At 43.7% G+C, this 20,716-nt stretch overlaps 1 protein-coding gene across 1 annotated transcript in view; it reads right to left on the bottom strand.

Moving 5' to 3' along the window:
- LOC124792512 (protein singed wings 2) overlaps positions 1-14,373 on the bottom strand; it is a 129,018-nt gene extending 114,645 nt beyond the window's left edge. Inside the window, exons 1-2 of the mRNA XM_047257950.1 lie at positions 13,829-14,373; positions 12,195-12,308 (exon numbers count right to left, since the gene is read on the bottom strand). Of these exons, the coding sequence (XP_047113906.1) occupies positions 12,195-12,308; positions 13,829-14,373 (659 nt within the window). The remainder of the gene's footprint in view (positions 1-12,194; positions 12,309-13,828) is intronic.
- Between the last annotated feature and the right edge of the window lie 6,343 nt (positions 14,374-20,716).

The following is a 20,716-nucleotide window of genomic DNA, read 5'->3' on the forward strand; positions in this document are numbered from 1 at the left end:
GCCAGTGATTTTCATACAGAGCGCTACGTAACGTTGCCAATAAGAAAACATAAACAGCCTACTTACACCTCAAACATTTCCACATTATACAGTTAATTATAACGAAGCACCTTTTAAAAAGATGGACAAATATTTAGCCACATCTTGATAAGATATCAAAATGCTGCAGAGATCGGCAAATTGTTTTAAACGCTTGGAAATGAAAGATATCTCCCTTCACAAAACACAAAAATGTAGTATCGCATGACAGAATATATCAGTGAGTCACAATTGCTACGCCCACCAAAATACCTATGTATCCCAATCTCCATGGATATGAAATCGGATGGTAGACTTCAGTTAATGCGAAGCATATTGGAAAAATGCGTTACGAAACTCTTTTTCTACCTATCCTACAATATTGCTGGACTGAATAGAACTCATGTCAGGTAGAACTAACAGAAGAAGAGCAGAGCGAATGGCCACAGTTTCGTTCGGTGCACGAGAGAGCGTCAAAAATAGGCTGAAAAACTTGAACTGGCAGACGCTTGAGGACTGACACCACGATAGCCTGCCAACAAAGTTTCCAGAAACAATAGTAAGTGAAGAATTGAGGAATGTACTACAACCCACGAAGTATCGCTCCCGTACTGACCGCAGTCACATTGATGTGACCACCAATCAAAAGCCTGAATATCCATCTTTCGCAGCGCGGACCGCTACGAGATTTGCAGGAAGAATGTCAATGAGTTTCTGGAAGTTACCGACAGCTGTGTGGAGCCATGCCGGCTCCAGCGCCGTGGCTGCCTGCACAAAGTTTTTGGCTGAGTATCCATGTCGAGAACAGCCCTATCGTAGTGGTCGCCTAGATTCTCGATTGGCTTTAAATCCGGGGAGTTTGGTAGGCACGGCAGTACGGCAAAATCATCCTGGTGCTCTTACAACGTGAACCACGACCCGTCTGACACATTCCGTTGTCCTGCTGGTAGACGCCATTTTTGGGAGGAAAAAAACTGCACGTAGGGGTGGACAGGGTCCCCAAGGATAGATGCATACTTGTGTTGATGCATTATGTCTTCTAAGAAGACTAGATTACCCAGGGAATGCCCTCCAGCCAGGACCCTTCCTGCGATTGTTGCAGGGTCTTTACCTCCAGACGTTTCACACCATACACGCCAACGGCCATCTGTCCGCATAAAACGTGAGTAATCTGAAAAAGCCACCTGATTCCACTCAGTGGACGTCCAGTTGTGGTATTGTTGTGCAAATTAAAGCGTTCTTTTCCAATGAACGGGCAGTCAGCACGGGTGCATGAACCAGGCGCCTGCTGCGGAGGCCCATACACAGCAACGTTCACTGAACGGTCATTGAGGTAGTGCTGTTGGTAGCCCCCTGGTTCATCTGGGCTATCAGTCGCTCACCAGCGGCACGTCTATTCGCCCGAAAACATCTCCTCAACCGTCGTTCACGTCTGTTGTTGTGTACATAGTTCCGCGTAGTCAGCGCGTACACAACTTTCCCACTACAGCGCGCCCCACTAAGCGCAACAGCGCAGGCGCAGCGCTCGTCCGTCTCCGCACTGCGAGATGGCGCTGCCATAGAGACGGACCAAATTCTGCTTCCGCTGATCCACGTATTAATATGTAACGCAGCCAATGAGATTGCTGCTAATGTAGAACCTTTTCTCCTCACGGATCACACTCGCGCAGTGATACATGAACACGCGAGGTATTATAATGAGTGTACAGACCTCCAATTTGTCAGTCTGCATTTGTCTGCAACAGTCTGTACGAGTTCTACATTAGTCTGTACCAGTCTATAGTCAAGTTTCAGTCTGCGCCTGATAAGATTACCATATTCCTGTACTTAGTCATGAAGACAAATGTATAGACACTTTTGTCAAGTATCAAAGATATATGGGAGAATAAGATTAACGTACCAATACCAAAGGAACTTCAGATTGTCAATTGTAAATAGCATCCAGAACCAAGTTAAGTAATTTTTATGCTTGTTATTATTTTAATAAATGTGTGTGACAATTAATCAACTTCTGTTTAAAGTTGGTCACCGTCAATCTGCTACTCTAAGCGTGCAAGTGGCATTTCTATCGTCTGACCTAACGGCAGAAGATAAACACGCCACGATAAGACCACGAGACATATTGCTGACACTCGCCTACTTCGTTAGAGCGACAAGTCAAATAATCTGATGGTGTGTGTACTGAGGGTCTTACAGTACGCACACCACACCTGCCATGTATGGCCCATAGTACACCACAGTTGCCTCGGTACCACTTTTGGAAGTGCCACTTTGCCGTGCACGGTTTACTTTATCCATGGCGCCACGCAAACAGTTGACAAACTTAGCCGTTTCGGAAATACTTCCCCCTTTGCCTGAAAGCCAATGATCACCCTCTTTCGGACGTCAGAAAGACCGCTCCATTTCCGCATTGCAACGAATGTACTGTTCCCGAATCCCTCCACCAACACGCTTTAGATACCTTTCAATGCTAATGCTGCCACCTGCCGTCTGTGAGTGGTTATTGGACGTTGACGTCCAACATAGGCGGTGATGACATTAATGTGATTGACCGTGTAGATTAACTATCGCAAACCGTACGCAAATAAAACGGGAATGTGGTATCGATAGTCCCGGTGCCAGAGCGTAGGTGCACACTCGTAGGTTGGCACTACGAGAATGGACGAACTACGCCGACGACAGCGCCGTCTAGCCGACGCTGTGGAGCTCAACGAGCGCCGCTCTGCTTTCACCCCATTTCATCAAGAGCAGACGGCCTGGATACGTCGCTTCAATTTCAGCGTCCGCAGCTCGTGGTCTCGCGGTCGCGTTCTCGGTTCCCGAGCACGGGGTCACCTGCCTCGAGGTGACTGGGTGTTTGTGTTGTCCTCATCATTTCATCATCATCATGAAAGTGGCGAGATTGGGCTGAGCGAAGGTTCGGAATTTGTACGGGCGCTCATAACCGCGCAGTTGAGCGCCCCACAAACCAATCATCATCATCATCAACTTCAGTGTCCGTTGGCTTGCTTTTGAGACTTTGTACTACTTACGTCGGGAACACGGCTTCGCACCTACGTGCTCATCATCGCAAAGTTATGTAACCATTTATCAACTTGCTTTTGCCTATAGTAAACATCTTTAATTTTATACGCAGTACCTCTCCTGCTCCTACTCGCTTCCTTCATTCGGCCTATTTTGCAGATCACAGGAGCAAACTCACGCGCCGCCCTCCAGGCGGGATGCAAAAGGGAAGAAACTGTAATATAGGGTACCATGGGAACTACTTCCTGCCATACACTGCACACGGCTATGTAGAGTGCACGTTGTGCGCAGGTCGTGGTCTCGTGGAGCCGGCTCAGTAGCTCAGTGTGTTAGGTCAGAGGGTTTAGCTACCATCTAACTGAGTCAAGGAATCAACGATCAAGTTGAACGGATGTCTTGTGACGTCCGCCCGGACCAAACGCAACGAACAATATCGAACAAAAAAGTGGCTCTAGCGTTGCTGCTTCTGGATCACGGGGTTCGACCCGGCAGGTTTGGGGATTTTCCTCTGCCTGGGGACTGGGTGTTTGTGTTGTCCTTATCATTTCATCATCATCATCATCATCATCATCGTTCGTGACAGTGAATAGATTGGACTGTGATAAAATTGGGACTTTGTACGGTCGTTAATGACCGCGCATTTGAGCGCCCCACAAACCAAACATCATCCTCATCATCAGAGTACAGGTTTCTCTCTAAATCAGGTATTCCTAACATGTTCATACATTCGTTTTAAAATTTATGGGTGTGTATATTTGAAACTTAATATATTAAAGGTGCTTGATAAGTAATAACAGAAATTCAACTGCTGTTTTCTTTTGCCAGTAACACTGTTAGAAATTCGTTTAAAATAATTGCGTGATTCAGTGAAGAAAACAGACTTTTACTCCTATGCAGAAGAGATAATTTCGCGCACAACACCATACTTTTGCAATTAAAGAAAGTAACAAATTCCACACAAACGGTTCGAAAAATGTTTGTTCGTATTCTGCAGTAGATGGCTTTGTAAAAGCATAATTCCGAAAATTTTATTGCGATCTGGCATCATTCAAACACAGAAATAGGTACGTACCTGTAATCTGAGTAAAAACACAGAAGGAAACCGAAAAATAGCTGAAATACCACAAATTTTTACAGTTTATGTAACTGCACGTTACGAGTGACTAATCTGGCTACATTATAATAATGACACACGGAAAAGTTGGGCTTTGACGTAGCGTGAACTTCTGTTGACGAAGGGAAAGCAAGTGTTAGGGCAAGAAAACTGCTACTGCTGTATTTGGATGATCTATTTTGAAATGCACTCTGTTAATTTTGGTTCGAGCTCATAAGAAAAACAATGATGGCTATGTAACAAGAGATATAAATCTGAAGATGTATATTCAATAGAATTCGTGATGGAAACTTGACGCAAGTGGGGAAACCCGTCTCAAATGAATTATGGAAATGTCTTTCATTAGAAGTCTACTGTCGCACTGTTTCACAATAAGAACCGTGTTAGTTCAGTTACAGAACTATTTGTGTCAAAATAAATGAAAGTGGCGCTAAGTGTGGCAGTAACGAATTAATTTAATACAAACTTATGATACAGTAAATCAGTGCCAGGAGTTGCATTGGATGGCTGCAACATGAAGAAATTTGGACATTTGTGATGGATGTTGCTTTCGTGTCTATTTGGACTACGATAATGAGTTCGCAGTGCTCTCCATGGAACTTATCTGTATTCTTATTTTCTTGACAATAATTAGGCCTGCTCCCATATTACCGCTACATGATTTTGTGTTGATAACGTTGTACTCACCTTACCAGAAGTCCTGTTCTTCCTGCCACTGTAATTCATTAATTCCCGTTATATATAACCTCAGCCTACCCATTTTTCAGTTTAAAGTCTCTAACCTACATACGAAATCCTAGACACAGAATGGAATATATACCGCAAGGATAGGATAAACGCCAATGGTGGAGGAGTATTTATAGCAGTAAAGAATTCAATAATATCCAGTGAAGTTATTAGCGAATGCGAATGTAAAATAATCTGGGTTAAGTTAAGTATCAAAGGTGGGTCAGATATGATAGTCGGATGCTTCTATAGACCACCTGCATCAGCAACCGTAGTAGTTGAGCGCCTCAGAGAGAACCTGCAGAACGTCGTGAAGAAGTTTCGTGATCATACTATTGTAATAGGGGGAGACTTCAATCTGCCAGGTATAGAATGGGATAGTCACACAATCAGAACTGGAGCCAGGGACAGAGACTCTTGTGACATTATCCTGACTGCCTTGTCCGAGAATTACTTCGAGCAGATAGTTAGAGAACCAACTCGTGAAGCTAACGTTTTAGACCTCATAGCAACAAATAGACCGGAACTTTTCGACTCCGTGAATGTAGAAGAGGGTATCAGTGATCATAAGTCAGTGGTTGCATCAATGACTACAAGTGTAATAAGAAATGCCAAGAAAGGAAGGAAAATATATTTGCTTAACAAGAGTGATAGGGCACAAATCGCAGAATATCTGAGTGACCACCATCAAACGTTCATTTCTGAGGAAGAGGATGTGGAACAAAAATGGAAAAAATTCAGAAACATCGTCCAGTACGCCTTAGATAAGTTCGTACCGACTAAGGTCCAAAGCGAGGGGAAAGATCCACCGTGGTATAACAATCATGTACGAAAGGTACTACGGAAACAAAGAAAGCTTCATCATAGGTTTAAGAGTAGTCGAATGATAGCTGATAAGGAAAAGCTGAACGAAGCGAAAAAGAGCGTAAAGAGAGCAATGAGAGAAGCATTCAACGAATTCGAACATAAAACATTGGCAAACAATCTAAACAAGAACCCTAAAAAGTTTTGGTCATATGTAAAATCGGTAAGCGGATCTAAATCCCCTATTCAGTCACTCGTTGACCACGATGGCACCGAAACAGAGGACGACCGAAGAAAAGCAGAAATACTGAATTCAGTGTTCCGAAACTGTTTCACTGCGGAAAATCGTAACACGGTCCCTGACTTCAGCCGTCGCACGGACGCCAAAATGGAAAATATTGAAATAAACGATATCGGAATTGAAAAACAACTGCTATCACTTAGTAGCGGAAAAGCATCCGGACCAGACGAGATACCCTTAAGATTCTACAGTGATTATGCTAAAGAACTTGCCCCCTTTCTATCAGCAATTTATCGTAGATCGCTGGAAGAACGTAAAGTACCTAGCGACTGGAAGAAAGCGCAGGTCGTTCCCATTTTCAAGAAGGGTCATAAATCAGATGCGAATAATTATAGGCCTATTTCGCTTACGTCAATCTGTTGTAGAATAATGGAACATGTTTTGTGTTCTCGTATTATGACGTTCTTAGATAATACAAATCTCCTTCATCATAACCAACATGGATTCCGCAAACAGAGATCATGTGAAACTCAGCTCGCCCTATTTGCCCAAGAAATTCACAGTGCCGTAGACACTGGCGAGCAGATTGATGCCGTATTCCTGGACTTCAGGAAGGCATTTGATACGGTTCCGCACTTACGTTTAGTGAAAAAAATACGAGCTTACGGAATATCGGACCAGGTTTGTGATTGGATTCAGGATTTCTTAGAAGAAAGAACACAACATGTCATTCTTAACGGTTCAAAATCTGCAGATGTAGAGGTAATTTCGGGAGTACCGCAGGGAAGCGTGATAGGACCTTTATTGTTTACAATATACATAAATGACTTAGTTGACAACATCGGTAGCTCCGTGAGGCTATTTGCAGATGACACGGTTGTCTACAAGAAAGTAGCAACATCAGAAGACTCGTACGTACTCCAGGAGGACCTGCAGAGGATTAATGCATGGTGCGACAGCTGGCAGCTTTCCCTAAACGTAGATAAATGTAATATAATGCGCATACATAGGGGCAGAAATCCATTCCAGTACGATTATGCCATAGGTGGTAAATCATTGGAAGCGGTAACGACCGTAAAATACTTAGGAGTTACTATCCGGAGCGATTTGAAGTGGAATGATCACATAAAACAAATAGTGGGAAAAGCAGGCGCCAGGTTGAGATTCATAGGAAGAATTCTAAGAAAATGTGACTCATCGACGAAAGAAGTAGCTTACAAAACGCTTGTTCGTCCGATTCTTGAGTATTGCTCATCAGTATGGGACCCTTACCAGGTTGGATTAATAGAAGAGATAGACATGATCCAGCGAAAAGCAGCGCGATTCGTCATGGGGACATTTAGTCAGCGCGAGAGCGTTACGGAGATGCTGAACAAGCTCCAGTGGCGGACACTTCAAGAAAGGCGTTACGCAATACGGAGAGGTTTATTATCGAAATTACGAGAGAGCACATTCCGGGAAGAGATGGGCAACATATTACTACCGCCCACATATATCTCGCGTAATGATCACAACGAAAAGATCCGAGAAATTAGAGCAAATACGGAGACTTACAAGCAGTCGTTCATCCCACGCACAATTCGTGAATGGAACAGGGAAGGGGGGATCAGATAGTGGTACAATAAGTACCCTCCGCCACACACCGTAAGGTGGCTCGCGGAGTATAGATGTAGATGTAGATGTAGATACCCGATTAAGAAATCGATGAAACGTGCCACGCCATGACCCGTAGAACGTGTGATGAGGACGTTTTTCTGATTACTCCCCACCCGGAGATCCAAATGCTGGAAAATTTTACTCAAGAGGATGCCATTGTCATTATGCCGTATAGTAGCCATGCATGCATCCCGGTTAAATAACGGCTTTAGTTTACCCATGCTTTCACTCGTTCGCAGGACCAAACAGTAAGTCACGAGCAACTAAAAATTTAAATACCTTGCAATTTATATAGCGAACATAGCTTGTATTTCAGTGTGCGTCTTCAAAGAGCTTCTTTATGGTTCGGTTCAGTGTTTACAGCATTTCGAAGTGACTGGTTGCCCTGCAGTGTGGTATATACAGTTTTATTTTATAATAAGCACATCGTACAAAAAACTTCCCAACGCCCAGGAGACAATAAGTTAATACCAGGTAACACCGTCGTCACCCTTTATAATGGAAAATATTCGGAGGAGAAGAAAATTTACATATTTCTTCAGGTATGTCATATCCAACGGAAGCCACTCACTGATGATTAAATCGTGCACAGCTAACAGACTGCGACGATGTTGATTTACACATTTCATCCACTGTTACAAAAGGATCCAGATATTTTCTGTGAGGTTAAAACCTGGTGATGATGTAAGGGGCAGACGGGGTGTGATACGTTGCCCATGTGTTCATCAACCAAGACTGTATGCATGCAGCCTCGAGAAGACGGCTGTAGGTGAAGACGGGAGAGTCCACAGTATCATCGTGAAGATGTGAATAAAAGGACAATACATCGCGACCGAAAATGTTGAAACAAAATTTTATTCATTTTAACGGTACCCTGAATAAGTGGGCTCTTGCCGTGGTACAAAATATACTACCAAAATATGACGGACCAACTGCCGTGTGTGACCTACACCCTCCACATATTGCAAGTTAAACACCTGGGTCGTTTGCACCATTTGGTAAAAGAGTAAACACACTACACACCTCCAGACAGATTATGTGCAGTTCCTGTGTGGTTTGAATACGCGCAGGTTTATGTGCCACTGTGAGCAATGGCTTTCTGCGAAGTAGCCGACTCTAAATGTCCTTTGTATGCAGTTCTGCTCTCGCAACGTTCACTCGGAAAATGGTTGAAACGGACCATCAAAACCTGTTGGGTTTGAAATCGACTGCCGGTGACAAGGCGTGACAATCCTCTCTGGTTCGACCACTGTTCTCACGCCACGTTATATGGCTGCAAGCTGTAAATCTTGGCTTGTAGTCAGGTTGGACAGTCCGTGCTGATACACCAACAAACTGGGGAACTTTATTCATGGTACGGTCATGGGCACGTCCAAAGCCGACAGCGCCTTTCAGTGAACCTGTCAAATCTCCACGTCGACCAATCTTACTGCAATGAGTCTCTACAACTGACTGCACTGCTATGATTAACATGAGTGGGGAGGAGTCATGTGTCCGCTGGGTACCAGTTCTACTCCATCTATGGCACTCGAAAGCGACCAGCATGCTCTTTTAAAGGGGTGACCAACATTTTATCAGGTGAGCTCATGATTTAGGACAGAGGTGACCAAGAATTCGACTTGCGCGCCGTGCCCTGGCACAAGTGCTATAGTGCTCAGCCTAGGTGCACATTTCCCCCACTGTCACAGCACACTATGGGGAGGGGGGAGAGGAGGAAACCCGCGAATTCACTTCTTTTAATTGTCAGTGCAGTCTCACTGCATATGACTTCGTTTTATACATCGAAGAGCCACAGAAACTGGCACACTTGTCTAATATTGTGTGGCTTGGACCAGACTAATGTCTGAAATAGTGCTGGAGGGTACTGACACCATGAACCCTGCAAGGCTGCCCATAAATCCGTAAGAATACGGGGAGGTGGAGGTCTCTTCTGCACAGTATGTTGCAAGGCAACCCAGATATGCTCAATAATTTTCATGTCTGGGGAGTTCGGTGGCGAGCGGAAGTGTTTGAACAGAAGAGTGTTTCTGGAGCCACTCTTTGGCAATTCTGGACATGTGGGGTGTCGCACTGTCCGGTTGTAATTTCCCAAGTCCTTCAGAATGCACAATGGAATCAGAGAGTATGCTTACGTACTTGTCACCTGTCAGAGTCGTATTTAGACGTATCAGGGATGCCATATCACTCCAACAGTATGAGCTTGAATAGTCCCCTGATGACGTACATGGTCTATGGATTCACGGAATTGTTTGCGTTCCCGTACAAGTCCATCCGCTCGATACAATTTGAAACGAGACTCGTCCCAACAGGCAACGTATTTCCAGTCATCAACATTCCAATGTCGGTGTTGACGGGCCCAGGTGAGGCGTAAAGCTATGTGTCGTGAAATCATCAAGGGTACACGACTGTGCCTTCGGCTCCGAAAGCCCGTGTCGATGATGTTTCGTTGAATGGCTCGCACGCTGATACTTATTGATGGCCTAGTATTGAAATCTGCAGCAATTTGAGGAAGGGTTGCACTCCTGTCACGTTGAACGATTCTCTTCAGCCGTCGTCGGTCCTGATCTTGCAGGATATTTTACCTTCCGCAGCTATGTCAGAGATTTGATCTTTCACCGGAGTCGTGATATTTACGGCACAATCGTGGAGTGGTCGTACGGGGAAACCCCACTTCATCGGTATCTCGGAGATGCTGTGTCCCTTCGTTCGTGCGCTTACTATAACACCACGTGAAATTCACTTAAATCTTGTTAACCTGCCATTTTAACAGCGGTAACCGATCTAACAACTGCGCCAGACACTCGTTGTCTTATATAGGAGTTGCCGACCGCAGCGCCATATTCTGCCTGTTTACGTATCTCTGTATTTGAATACGGATGCCTATACCAGTTTCTTTGGCGCTCCAATGTATTTAAAAATTCTCAACAAAATAGATCACAAAAACAAATTTTCAGTTTTATTTAATTATTTTTGGCACTGAAGACATAATTTTTGTCTGGTATAGACTGCTGGCATACGGGCAGACACAGACCATGTCACACATTTTCGCACTCAGGCTGACATGCAATCGTGACTTATTTAGTGTCACAATCGAAAAAAGGTCCTTTACACAAATATGCTGATCGAAATATTGTAACACTTCTACAACCTCATTATGTAGCCGTGGAAACTTTGAGTGAGAAAACGAATGTAGACGTACTGCATAGTTTTAAGGCAAAAAGATTAGTCTTCAAAACGGGAGTTACGTTGCAGATCAGTCGGTTACATCTGTACATGGACAGGGTAGTTATCAGCTGAAAAGGCAAAAGTTCTCGGAAACAGCTCTAAAACAGGGTACGACTGGCAGTTCTCCTCAAAAAGTTTGGGAAACTATACTTGTAATTCTTTTAAGGGCACAATGAATTCTTCAAACCTCGCGTTTTCTTTGACACCAGTGAGCTTAAGGAACTGGACTGTGTTTGTCAGAATGTGTCGCCTCAAAAACGCGATTTTGTTTTTAAATGCATCCCCATCAAATCAGCAAGAAGTTGTTTCTCATCTCACAATGTCTTACTGTTGGCACTGTGCAGTCAAGTCCACTTAAAATGCCAGGTTTGCAATCCATTTCGATTGTTCTAATTTTCGTTCCTGCACTCCTTTCTCATTCACAAATTCAACAAAAACGAGTTTTACATCGAAAAATCGTCGTAGCCATGCTCCTTGCCTTAACCAAGTCTCCAAGCTCATAGCACAAATCCATCGAAACCTGTTGCAAGTGACAGTTAAGAGCTGCGTGCAATTTCAGAAATTTAGTATTCATACCATCCATTTCTTCATGTGCCGTATGCCTGAAAATTTAGCAGAATGAACTTCTTGGTGTACAGAACAATGAATCCTGTGTCACCGAGCGAGGTGGCGCAGTGGCTAGCACACGGATTCGGGTGTAACTGTGCTGTAACATCGTTTCATGGCACATTTGCAGTATCCGTCGCTTATGCGACTGCATAATAGACAGTGAACATTCTCACCCCTCTCTTCATTCACTTTTAAACGCTTGTGACGACAGAGCGCTAGACGGCCTCTTTCTGTGCCACTGGACCTGTGAACGTCCTTCGTGCCACGAACAAATGATATAGCATAAATAACTCAGAAAACACCATTCTGTCGATGTGAAGAGAGTTCTGCCGACGGGATATGCCACGCCGCTATACTACGCGCAGTTCCGAGCACTTCCGAGAAGGACCGAGCAAATCCGGAACAGGCCGAACCTTCGCCTGCATGCGGCACATCCGGAGTTTGGCAAGCCGTTGCCGCCCCTGTTTTAAATTCATTATCAGGTTTAACATAAATTTTAACAGACTCAGAGATGTACCGAAACCGAACGAAACCGGTCTCTATTGTGCAAAAAGTGACACTTCAGATTCTGTTAACATATTAAAGAGTAATATTTATGATGAATTTCTTTAAGTTTCCACTTTGGATATTATCCTTTATTTTGTAGACATCGTTTTCGTCCAGATTCGCTGCATTTGCGCTATTTTTATACCGTATCAGTAGTTGCTAAATAAAAGAAGGGCTTTCGCGGGGAAAATGTCTAGGAGCGCCGTTACGGTGCTTCTGGCAGCTACTCACGCGGCGGTCGTGGCGAACTGGTGCAGCCCTCCGGAGCAGACGACGCGGTGTCCCCGCAGCCGCTGGCACGCCGCCTTCTCCGGACACTCTTCCCCGCACACCGAGGCCGCCCACCTGCAACCACAAGCACAGCTCACTGCTAAACCCTGCCGGAAGGTGTGTACAGCACCGCTAAAAACGCGCTCTGCTAGAATTGTTATGATACGGCTGATGGCTGATCACGTGGCGGTGATTAGGAAGTGAACATATCACACGAACAGCATGATGAACCGTTGGTACACAAGCTGACGGAGTTCAACAAATTCAAAAACCACATCTAGGAAAATGATTTTGTGGGTGGAACATTTTCCACTGAACAAATATAACTGTTATTCTAAAACTCGAATTAATTTTGTAGTAAAATTTACTGTTTAAGAAAACAAGTATTAGATGCTCACATGTGGGCAATAAACATGAACATAATTACTTTCTTTTGTGCAGTGTGTAAACCTAAGAAAATATCCCAACTCCCAATTGTAGTCACCATTTCCACTGACGACTTCTTGCTATCAAGCAAGTCCTTCGGTATGTAGCTAACACAAACAAATTTATGGGGAGAAAAAAGTGGTTCAAATGGCTCTGAGCACTATGGGACTTAACATCTGTGGTCGTCAGTCCCCTAGAACTTAGAACTACTTAAACCTAACTAGCCTAAGGACATCACACACATCCATGCCCGAGGCAGGATTCGAACCTGCGACCGTAGCGGTCACGCGGTTCCAGACTGAAGCGCCTAGAACCGCACGGCCACACCGGCTGGCTTATGGGGAGAGGTCAGAGACATTATAAACAATGGAACAACACTCATCACACAATAACCATTCAAATTATCACAAGAATAATCATCATCTTCGTTTCCCTCTATCCAACATCTGGTCGGGTTGGACTACCAATGGTACTTCTCCACTTTACTCGGCCTTTCCACCATTCTTCTTCTACAATTTGGTTCCATAGCAAGTTTCTCCTCCTTAGGCTCATCTTCATTGCATCAATCCATCTTTTTCTCGGTCTTCCTCTTGGCCTTTTGCCCTCAATCTTGAACTCCACCATTCTTCTTGGTATTATTCCCTGTCCCATCCTCGTCACATGCTCAAACCATTTTAATCTAATTTTTTCAACTTCTCCACTCCAATTTCCTAACATCTTCATTTTACACTCTGTCTCTCCTCGTCTTCCCTAGCATACTTCTCAGAAACTTCATTTCACTGGATTGTATCCTACTCTCCTCTCTTCTAGTCATAGTCCAAGTCTGTGAGCCGTAAATTAACATGGGTGTGAAGTAAGTCTTGTGTAGCACCAGCTTGCACCTCATTGGCACTTCCCTTCCCCACACCAAGCCTCTCACACACTGGTAAAAACCGAGCGAGGTGGCGCAGTGGTTAGCACACTGGACTCGCATTCGGGAGGACGACGGTTCAATCCCGTCTCCGGCCATTCTGATTTAGGTTTTCCGTGATTTCCCTAAATCGTTTCAGGCAAATGCCGGGATGGTTCCTTTGAAAGGGCACGGCCGATTTCCTTCCCAATCCTTCCCTAACCCGAGCTTGCGCTCCGTCTCTAATGACCTCGTTGTCGATGGGACGTTGAACACTAACCACCACCACCACCACCACCACTGGTAAAATGTACTACTCTGTTGTATTCTTTTCCTAATTTCTGTCTCCAAACGAGCATTCCCCATTAATAAACTTCCTAGATACTTAAAGTTGTCCACTATTTCAATATTCCGTCCCTTAATATGAAATTGTCCGTTGCCCTTTCTATCCCCTCTGGTTACCACCGTGCTTTTCTCCACACTAAATTTTATTCCATATTTCTCGACCTTATCATCTAGGATGTATATTTGTTTTTGTACCTCCTTACTGCTTGTTCCGTACACCACAATATCAGCAGCAAATAGTAACAGCTTCATCTCCCTCCCTCTATGAGCTTCTTTCGTCTCTTTGACTATTTCATCCATCACCATTGTAAATAGTACGGGTGATATCACACCTCCTTGTATTAGTCCCGTAACATTCTTAAACCATTCAGTTCTTCCAACTGGTGCCTGCACACAACTAGAGCTTTTCTCACTCACTGCCTGGATGACTTCAAGTCTTTGCTTTCCAACTCCCTTTCTCTTCAAGGTTGCCCATACCATTTCCCTATCGTATCCGTGACAGTCTCTCCCCTATTTCACGATAATAAAAAACGTGCTGTTCTTCTTTGAACTTTCTCAATGTACTCCGTTAATACTATCCGACAAGGGCCCCAGGCCGCGCAGCAGTACTCCAGAGGAGGAGAGACAAGCATAGTGTACGCAGTCTCTTTAGCAGATCTGTTGCATTTACTAACAAGGGAACCTCCCCATCGCACCCCCCACAGATTTAGTTATATGTTGGCACAGTGGATAGGCCTTGAAAAACTGAACACAGATCAATCGAGCGAGAAAACAGGAAGAAGTTGTGTGGAACTATGAAAAAAATAAGCAAAATATACAAACGGAGTAGTCCATGTGCGACATATGCAGCATCATGGTGAGCGTGAGCTTAGGAGCACCGTGGTCCCGTGGTTAGCGTGAGCAGCTGCGGAACGAGAGATCCTTGGTTCAAATCTTCCCTCGTGTGAAAAATTTATTTTGGCAAAGTTATGATCTGTCCGTTCGTTCATTGACGTCTCTGTTCACTGTAATAAGTTTAGTGTCTGTGTTTTGCTACCGCACCGCAAAACGGTGCGATTAGTAGACGAAAGGACGTGCCTCTCCAATGGGAACCGAAAACATTTGATCGCAAGGTCATTGGTCAACCAATTCCTCCACAGGAAAACACGTCTGATATATTCTATACGACACTGGTTACAAATTGTCAAAAATAAAAATTAAACTCTTCACTCAAGGAAAGACTTGAACCCAGGCCCTCTCGGTCCCCACCTACTCACACTAACCACGGGACCACGGCGTTTCTGAGCTCTCACTTTCCTTGATGTTGCCTATCTTGCACATGGACTACTCAGTTTGTATATTTTGCTTATTTTTTTCATAGTTCCACACAACTTCTTCCTGTTTTCTCGATAGATCTGTGTTCAGTTTTTCAAGGCCTATCCACTGTGCCAGCTTATAACTAAATCTGAGGGGGGTGCGATGGGGAGCTTCCCTTGTAAGAGTTCTGCCAATAAAACGCAGTCTTTGGTTTGCCTTCCGCACAACTTTCTTTTCTACGTGTTCTTTCCAATTTAATTTCTTCGTAATTGTAATTCCTAGGTATCTAGTTGAATTTACGGTGTGTAGACCTGACTGATTTATCGTGTAACCAAAGTTTAACGGATTCCTTTTACCACTCATGTGGATGAGCTCAGACTTTTCATTATTTAGGGTCAATTGCCAATTTACGCACCACACAGATATCTTTTATAAATCGTTTTGCAATTTGGCTTGCTTTCTGATGACTTTACTAAGCGATAAACGACAGTATCATCGCCGGCCGCTGTGTCCGAGCGTTTCTAGGCGCTTCAGTCCGGAACCGCGCTGCTGCTATGGTCGCAGGTTCGAATCCTCCTCGGGCATGGATTCGTGTGATGTCCTTATGTTAGTTAAGTTTAAATAGTTCTATGTCTGGGGGACTGATGACCTCAGATGTTAAGTTCCATAGTGCTTAGAGCCATTTGAACCAACGGAACAGTATCATCGACAAATAATGTAAGACGACTGCTCAGATTGTGTCCTAAATCATCTACATAGATAAGGAGCGACAGATGGCCTTGGGGAACGCCAGAAATCATCTGTTTTTCTCGATGACTTTCCGTCAATTAGTACGAACTGGTGACAGGAAATCACGAATCCAGTCACATAACTGAGACGATATTCCATAAGCACGCACTTTCACTACAAGTCACTTGTGTACTACAGTGCCAAAAGTCTTCTGGAAAGCTAGAAATAGGGAATCATGAAATCCCTTCCAACAGCCTCAACACATCGTTTGTATAAAGAGCTAGCTGTGTTTGACACGCACGATGTTTTCTAAATCTGCATTGAACATGTGTCAATAGACCGTTCTCTTCGAGGTAAATCATATTTGCTCCAAAATCCTGGTTCAAATCGACGTTAATGAGATGAGCCTATAATTTTGTGGATTACTCCTATTACTTTCTTGAATATTGGTGTGATTTGTGCAACTTTCCAGTCTTTGGGTACGGATCTTTCTTCGAGAGAGCGGTTGTATGTGATTGTTAAGTATGGAGCTATTGCATCAGCATACTGTAAACGGAACCCAATTGGTATACAGTCTGGACCGGCAGACATGCTTTTATTAAGCGATGACGTTGCTTCATTGCTCCGAGGATATCTACTTCTAAGTTACTCATGTCGACAGCTGCTCTTGATTCGAATTCTGGAATATTTACATCGCTTACTTTGGTGAAGAAATTTCGGAGGAATGTATTAAGTAATTTTAATTTGGCAGCACTATCGTCGACAGCATTTCCATTGCTATCGCACAGAGAAGGCAGTGATTGTGTATTGCGCTAGCATACTTTACATACGACCAGAATCTCTTTGAATTTTTTGCCAGGCTTCTAGAAAAAGCATCTCGCATCGAAGTCTGCCCTAAATTTCGAGCTTTTGTAAGAGATTGCCAATCTAGGAGATTTTGCGTTCGTTTAAATTAGGCAAGCTCTTTTCATTGTATCTGCAACAGTGTTCTGATCCGTTTTTTGTGTACCAAGAGGGATCAGCTCCGTCGTTTGTTAATTTATTTGGTATAAATCTTTCAGTTGCTATCAACACTATTTCTTTGAATTCAAGCTGCATCTGGTCTTCACTTACATTGTTAATTTGGAAAGAGTATCTCTTAGGAAGGTGTCAAGTGAATTTTTATCTGTTTTTATGAATAGGTGTATTTTTTTTATTTTTTTTGGGGGGGGGGGGGGGGGTTGGGAATGAAACATTCAGTCTCGCTACGACAACCCTGTGTTCACTAATTCCTGCACCCGTTTTGATGCTCGTTTTAAGCTCAGAATTATTTGTTGCTAAGAGGTCAAGTGTGTTTTCACCACCGTTTACTATTCGAGTGGGCTCTTGAACTGACTGCTCGAAATAATTTTCAGAGAATGCGCCTAGTATATTTCAAAAGTGTATGGGCAGTCAAATGAAATGAGGCAAACGGAAAGATGTAAGTAAACTATTTATTACTTCAAAATAAATCGTCATAACTTTTAATACATTTATCCCAGTGTCAGACGAGGCAGTCACTTTTTTCATGGAAAAATATCTGTATTCACCCACAGACACGTGATCGTACCCAGGCGTGCTCCTCTTCGTCTGAAGCAAATCAACGGCTACAGGTGTCTTTCTTCAGGGCGCACCCACACGTTTCCAAGATTTCGAGTATGCTTTAGAATCTTCGCTGGGAAGCCCTTACGTATTCTCCATACAATCTCGATCTCTTCCCACGTAATTTCCCTGTTTTTGGAGCCCTGAAGAAAGACATTTGCTTCGCACCAAGAGGTGCACGGCTGGGTAACATCATGATTCCGTAGGCAACCATAGACATTTTTTCATGGTGGTATAGACTGTCTTGTCTCACACTGGGATGCAGCTAACAGCTAAGATATTACTTTTGATATAATAAACAACTTATTGACTTTTTTCTACTTGTCTTGTTTTCAGGTCTGCTACTTGTACCAACATAATGTAAGTGATGATATGCATGTACAGTACATACATACGGAGGCCACTGTAGCAGTATTTGTCGTATCAGATATTTGATGGCCAAACATCTGCCGAATGGTACTGAAAAATGACTTAATAATGAAATTGTGAGTAAATGAACTGAAACTTAACAGTTGAAGCTGGCATGGAGTCCTTTAAGAAATTCATAGTGACTGTGGACCCGTCTTCAAACAAGGTCATTCTTAAGAAGTTTATGAAAATTATGTAGAAAATATGCCCAAACCACAATTGATGGATAACGTGGTTGAATAATACGAATGTATACAACCGCCTGCCACAGAACCAATCCAATTCTATGTACTTCACAGACATACTAGATTAACGTATGTACCAATGCCATATCCAAAAATAAGTACTTCTCTAGAATAACAGAGATACGAGTTCTGCGCTTTTGCGATTCCTTTACTCTGAAGTACTTCAACTCACACACGGTTCTCTAGGTAGTAGGACATGTTATCAGCTTTTCCGGAACATTGTTTGTGGATCCCATGGGGACTACAGTGACTTCACAAGTGAGTCTGCGAAGGCTGTTTCAAGGGGAATTACCTCGTCCTAGAGTCCTGATAGAACTGTCATATTAATATCCTTCCTACATGTTCACTTGCTATAGTTTTATAGTAAATGGTTAATGTTTTGCATTGTTTTATGTCTTATTTTCCATTTCACATGTGTGACATTTTTTGTACTTTTTCATACGCCGAAACGCAATAAATGTTCTGTGTCATCTGGACAGTTTATTTGTTATTAAGTAGTAAAGCCACTAAAGACTGTATACTGATACATCTGTTCTGTCACCAAACATTATTATTCTTTCCTGCAATAACTCACGCGCATCACTTAAAGTGACAATGCAAACACGACGTCGCCGTGGGATTTAGCGGTATGATTATTGAGTGCGCCGGCAGAGCAAATTGCGGCCCGCGGGCGTGAATTGGCCCGCCTGTGGACACAGCCAGTTAACTGGCGGCCAGCGTTTACACACCGACGCGCCATTGTTTATTTATGCACCTACTAAGACGAGATAACAGGCCTCTCGTTTGTCGAGAGGGCATAATTGGGTTGTTTGTTTGCCATGGCGCGGGCGGACAAGAGGAGACACGGGCTAATTTACATAAATCATATTTCATAGTCGGCTCGCCGTGAGGACCTAGCGTCGAAAGACACGGCGCCGCGATCGCTCGTGCTTACCGAGCCACGCCGCTGCCTTCGCAACTGTCCCAATGGGACGTTCAACGGCCCCGGGTTCTCACGTGCACGCTATAAATATCGCGCTAAAACTACGTCAATTCTTTTAGAATGAATGGTGGTAAAATTACGCCATTTATATTCGAATGCGAGCCGGAAACCACATTAAAATTGCGACTATTTTTTTTTTCAAATGCAACCTATGCAAATAAAACGGACAAATACATGTTTTGTAACGCACTCTTCAAGATAACTGGAAACCAACGTTGAGTGCTGAAATGCCGGCCTCGGTGGCCGAGCGGTTCTAGGCGCTTCAGTCCGGAACCGCGCGACCGCTACGGTCGCTGGTTCTAGTCCTGTCTAGGGCATGGATGTGTGTGATGTCCTTAGGTTAGTTAGGTTTAAATCGTTCTAAGTTCTAGGGGACTGATGACCTCAGATGTTAAGTCCCATAGTGCTCAGAGCCATTTGAACCAAGTGCTTAAATGGTGGTCAGCCGCACTACGAACAACTCAGAGAAGAATTCATTTAATTTTATCCCTCACAATATTAAAAGATTAACTACAAAATTAAAATATATTTCGACATTTCAATTCATGTTATAAAATTAACATACAGGGTGGCCCCATTGATAGTGACCGGGCCAAATATCTCACGAAATAAGCGTCAAACGAAAAAACTACAAAGAACGAAAGTCGTCTAGCTTGAAGGCGGAAACCAGATGGAGCTATGGTTGGCCTGCTAAATAACGCTGCCATAGGTCAAACGGATATCAACTGCTGTTTTTTTTAAAACAGGAACCACCATTTTATATTACATATTCGTGTAGTACGTAAGGAAATATGAATGTTTTAATTGGACCACTTTTTCGTTTTGTGATAGATGCTGCTGTAATAGTCAGAAAAGGGGAAGTACGTGGCATCACGTAACATTCCACCAGTGCGGACGGTATTTGCTTCTTGACACATTACCCGTGTTAAAATGGACCGTTTACCAATTGCGGAAAAGGTCGATATCGTATTGGTGTATGGCTATTGTGATCAAAATGCCCAACGGGCGTGTGCTATGTATGCTGCTCGGTATCCTGGACGACATCATCCAAGTGTCCGGACCGTTCGCCGAATGCTTACGTTATTTAAGGAAACAGGAAGTGTTCAGCCACATGTGAAACGTCAACCATGACCTGCAACAAATGATGATGCCCATGTATGTGTTTTAGCTTCTGTCGCGGCTAATCCGCACATCAGTAGCGGACAAACTGTGCGAGAATCGGGAATCTCAAAAACGTCGGTGTTGAGAATGCTACATCAACATAGATTGCGCCCGTACCATATTTCTTTCTATGCACCAAGAATTGCACGGCGACGAATCTGAACGTCATGTACAGTTCTGCCACTGGGCACAAGAGAAACCGGCATAATATGCACTATTGGGCAACAGAAAATCCACGATGGCTACGACACATGGAACATCAGCGACCTTGGCGGGTTACTGTATGGTGCGGCATAATCGTAACTAAATTGTGTACAGGGTGGTCCAATGATCGTGACAGGGCCAAATAACTCACGAAATAAGCGTCAAAGGATAATTGGTC

Source organism: Schistocerca piceifrons, chromosome 1, assembly GCF_021461385.2.
Source record: "Schistocerca piceifrons isolate TAMUIC-IGC-003096 chromosome 1, iqSchPice1.1, whole genome shotgun sequence".
Taxonomy (NCBI): domain Eukaryota; kingdom Metazoa; phylum Arthropoda; class Insecta; order Orthoptera; family Acrididae; genus Schistocerca; species Schistocerca piceifrons.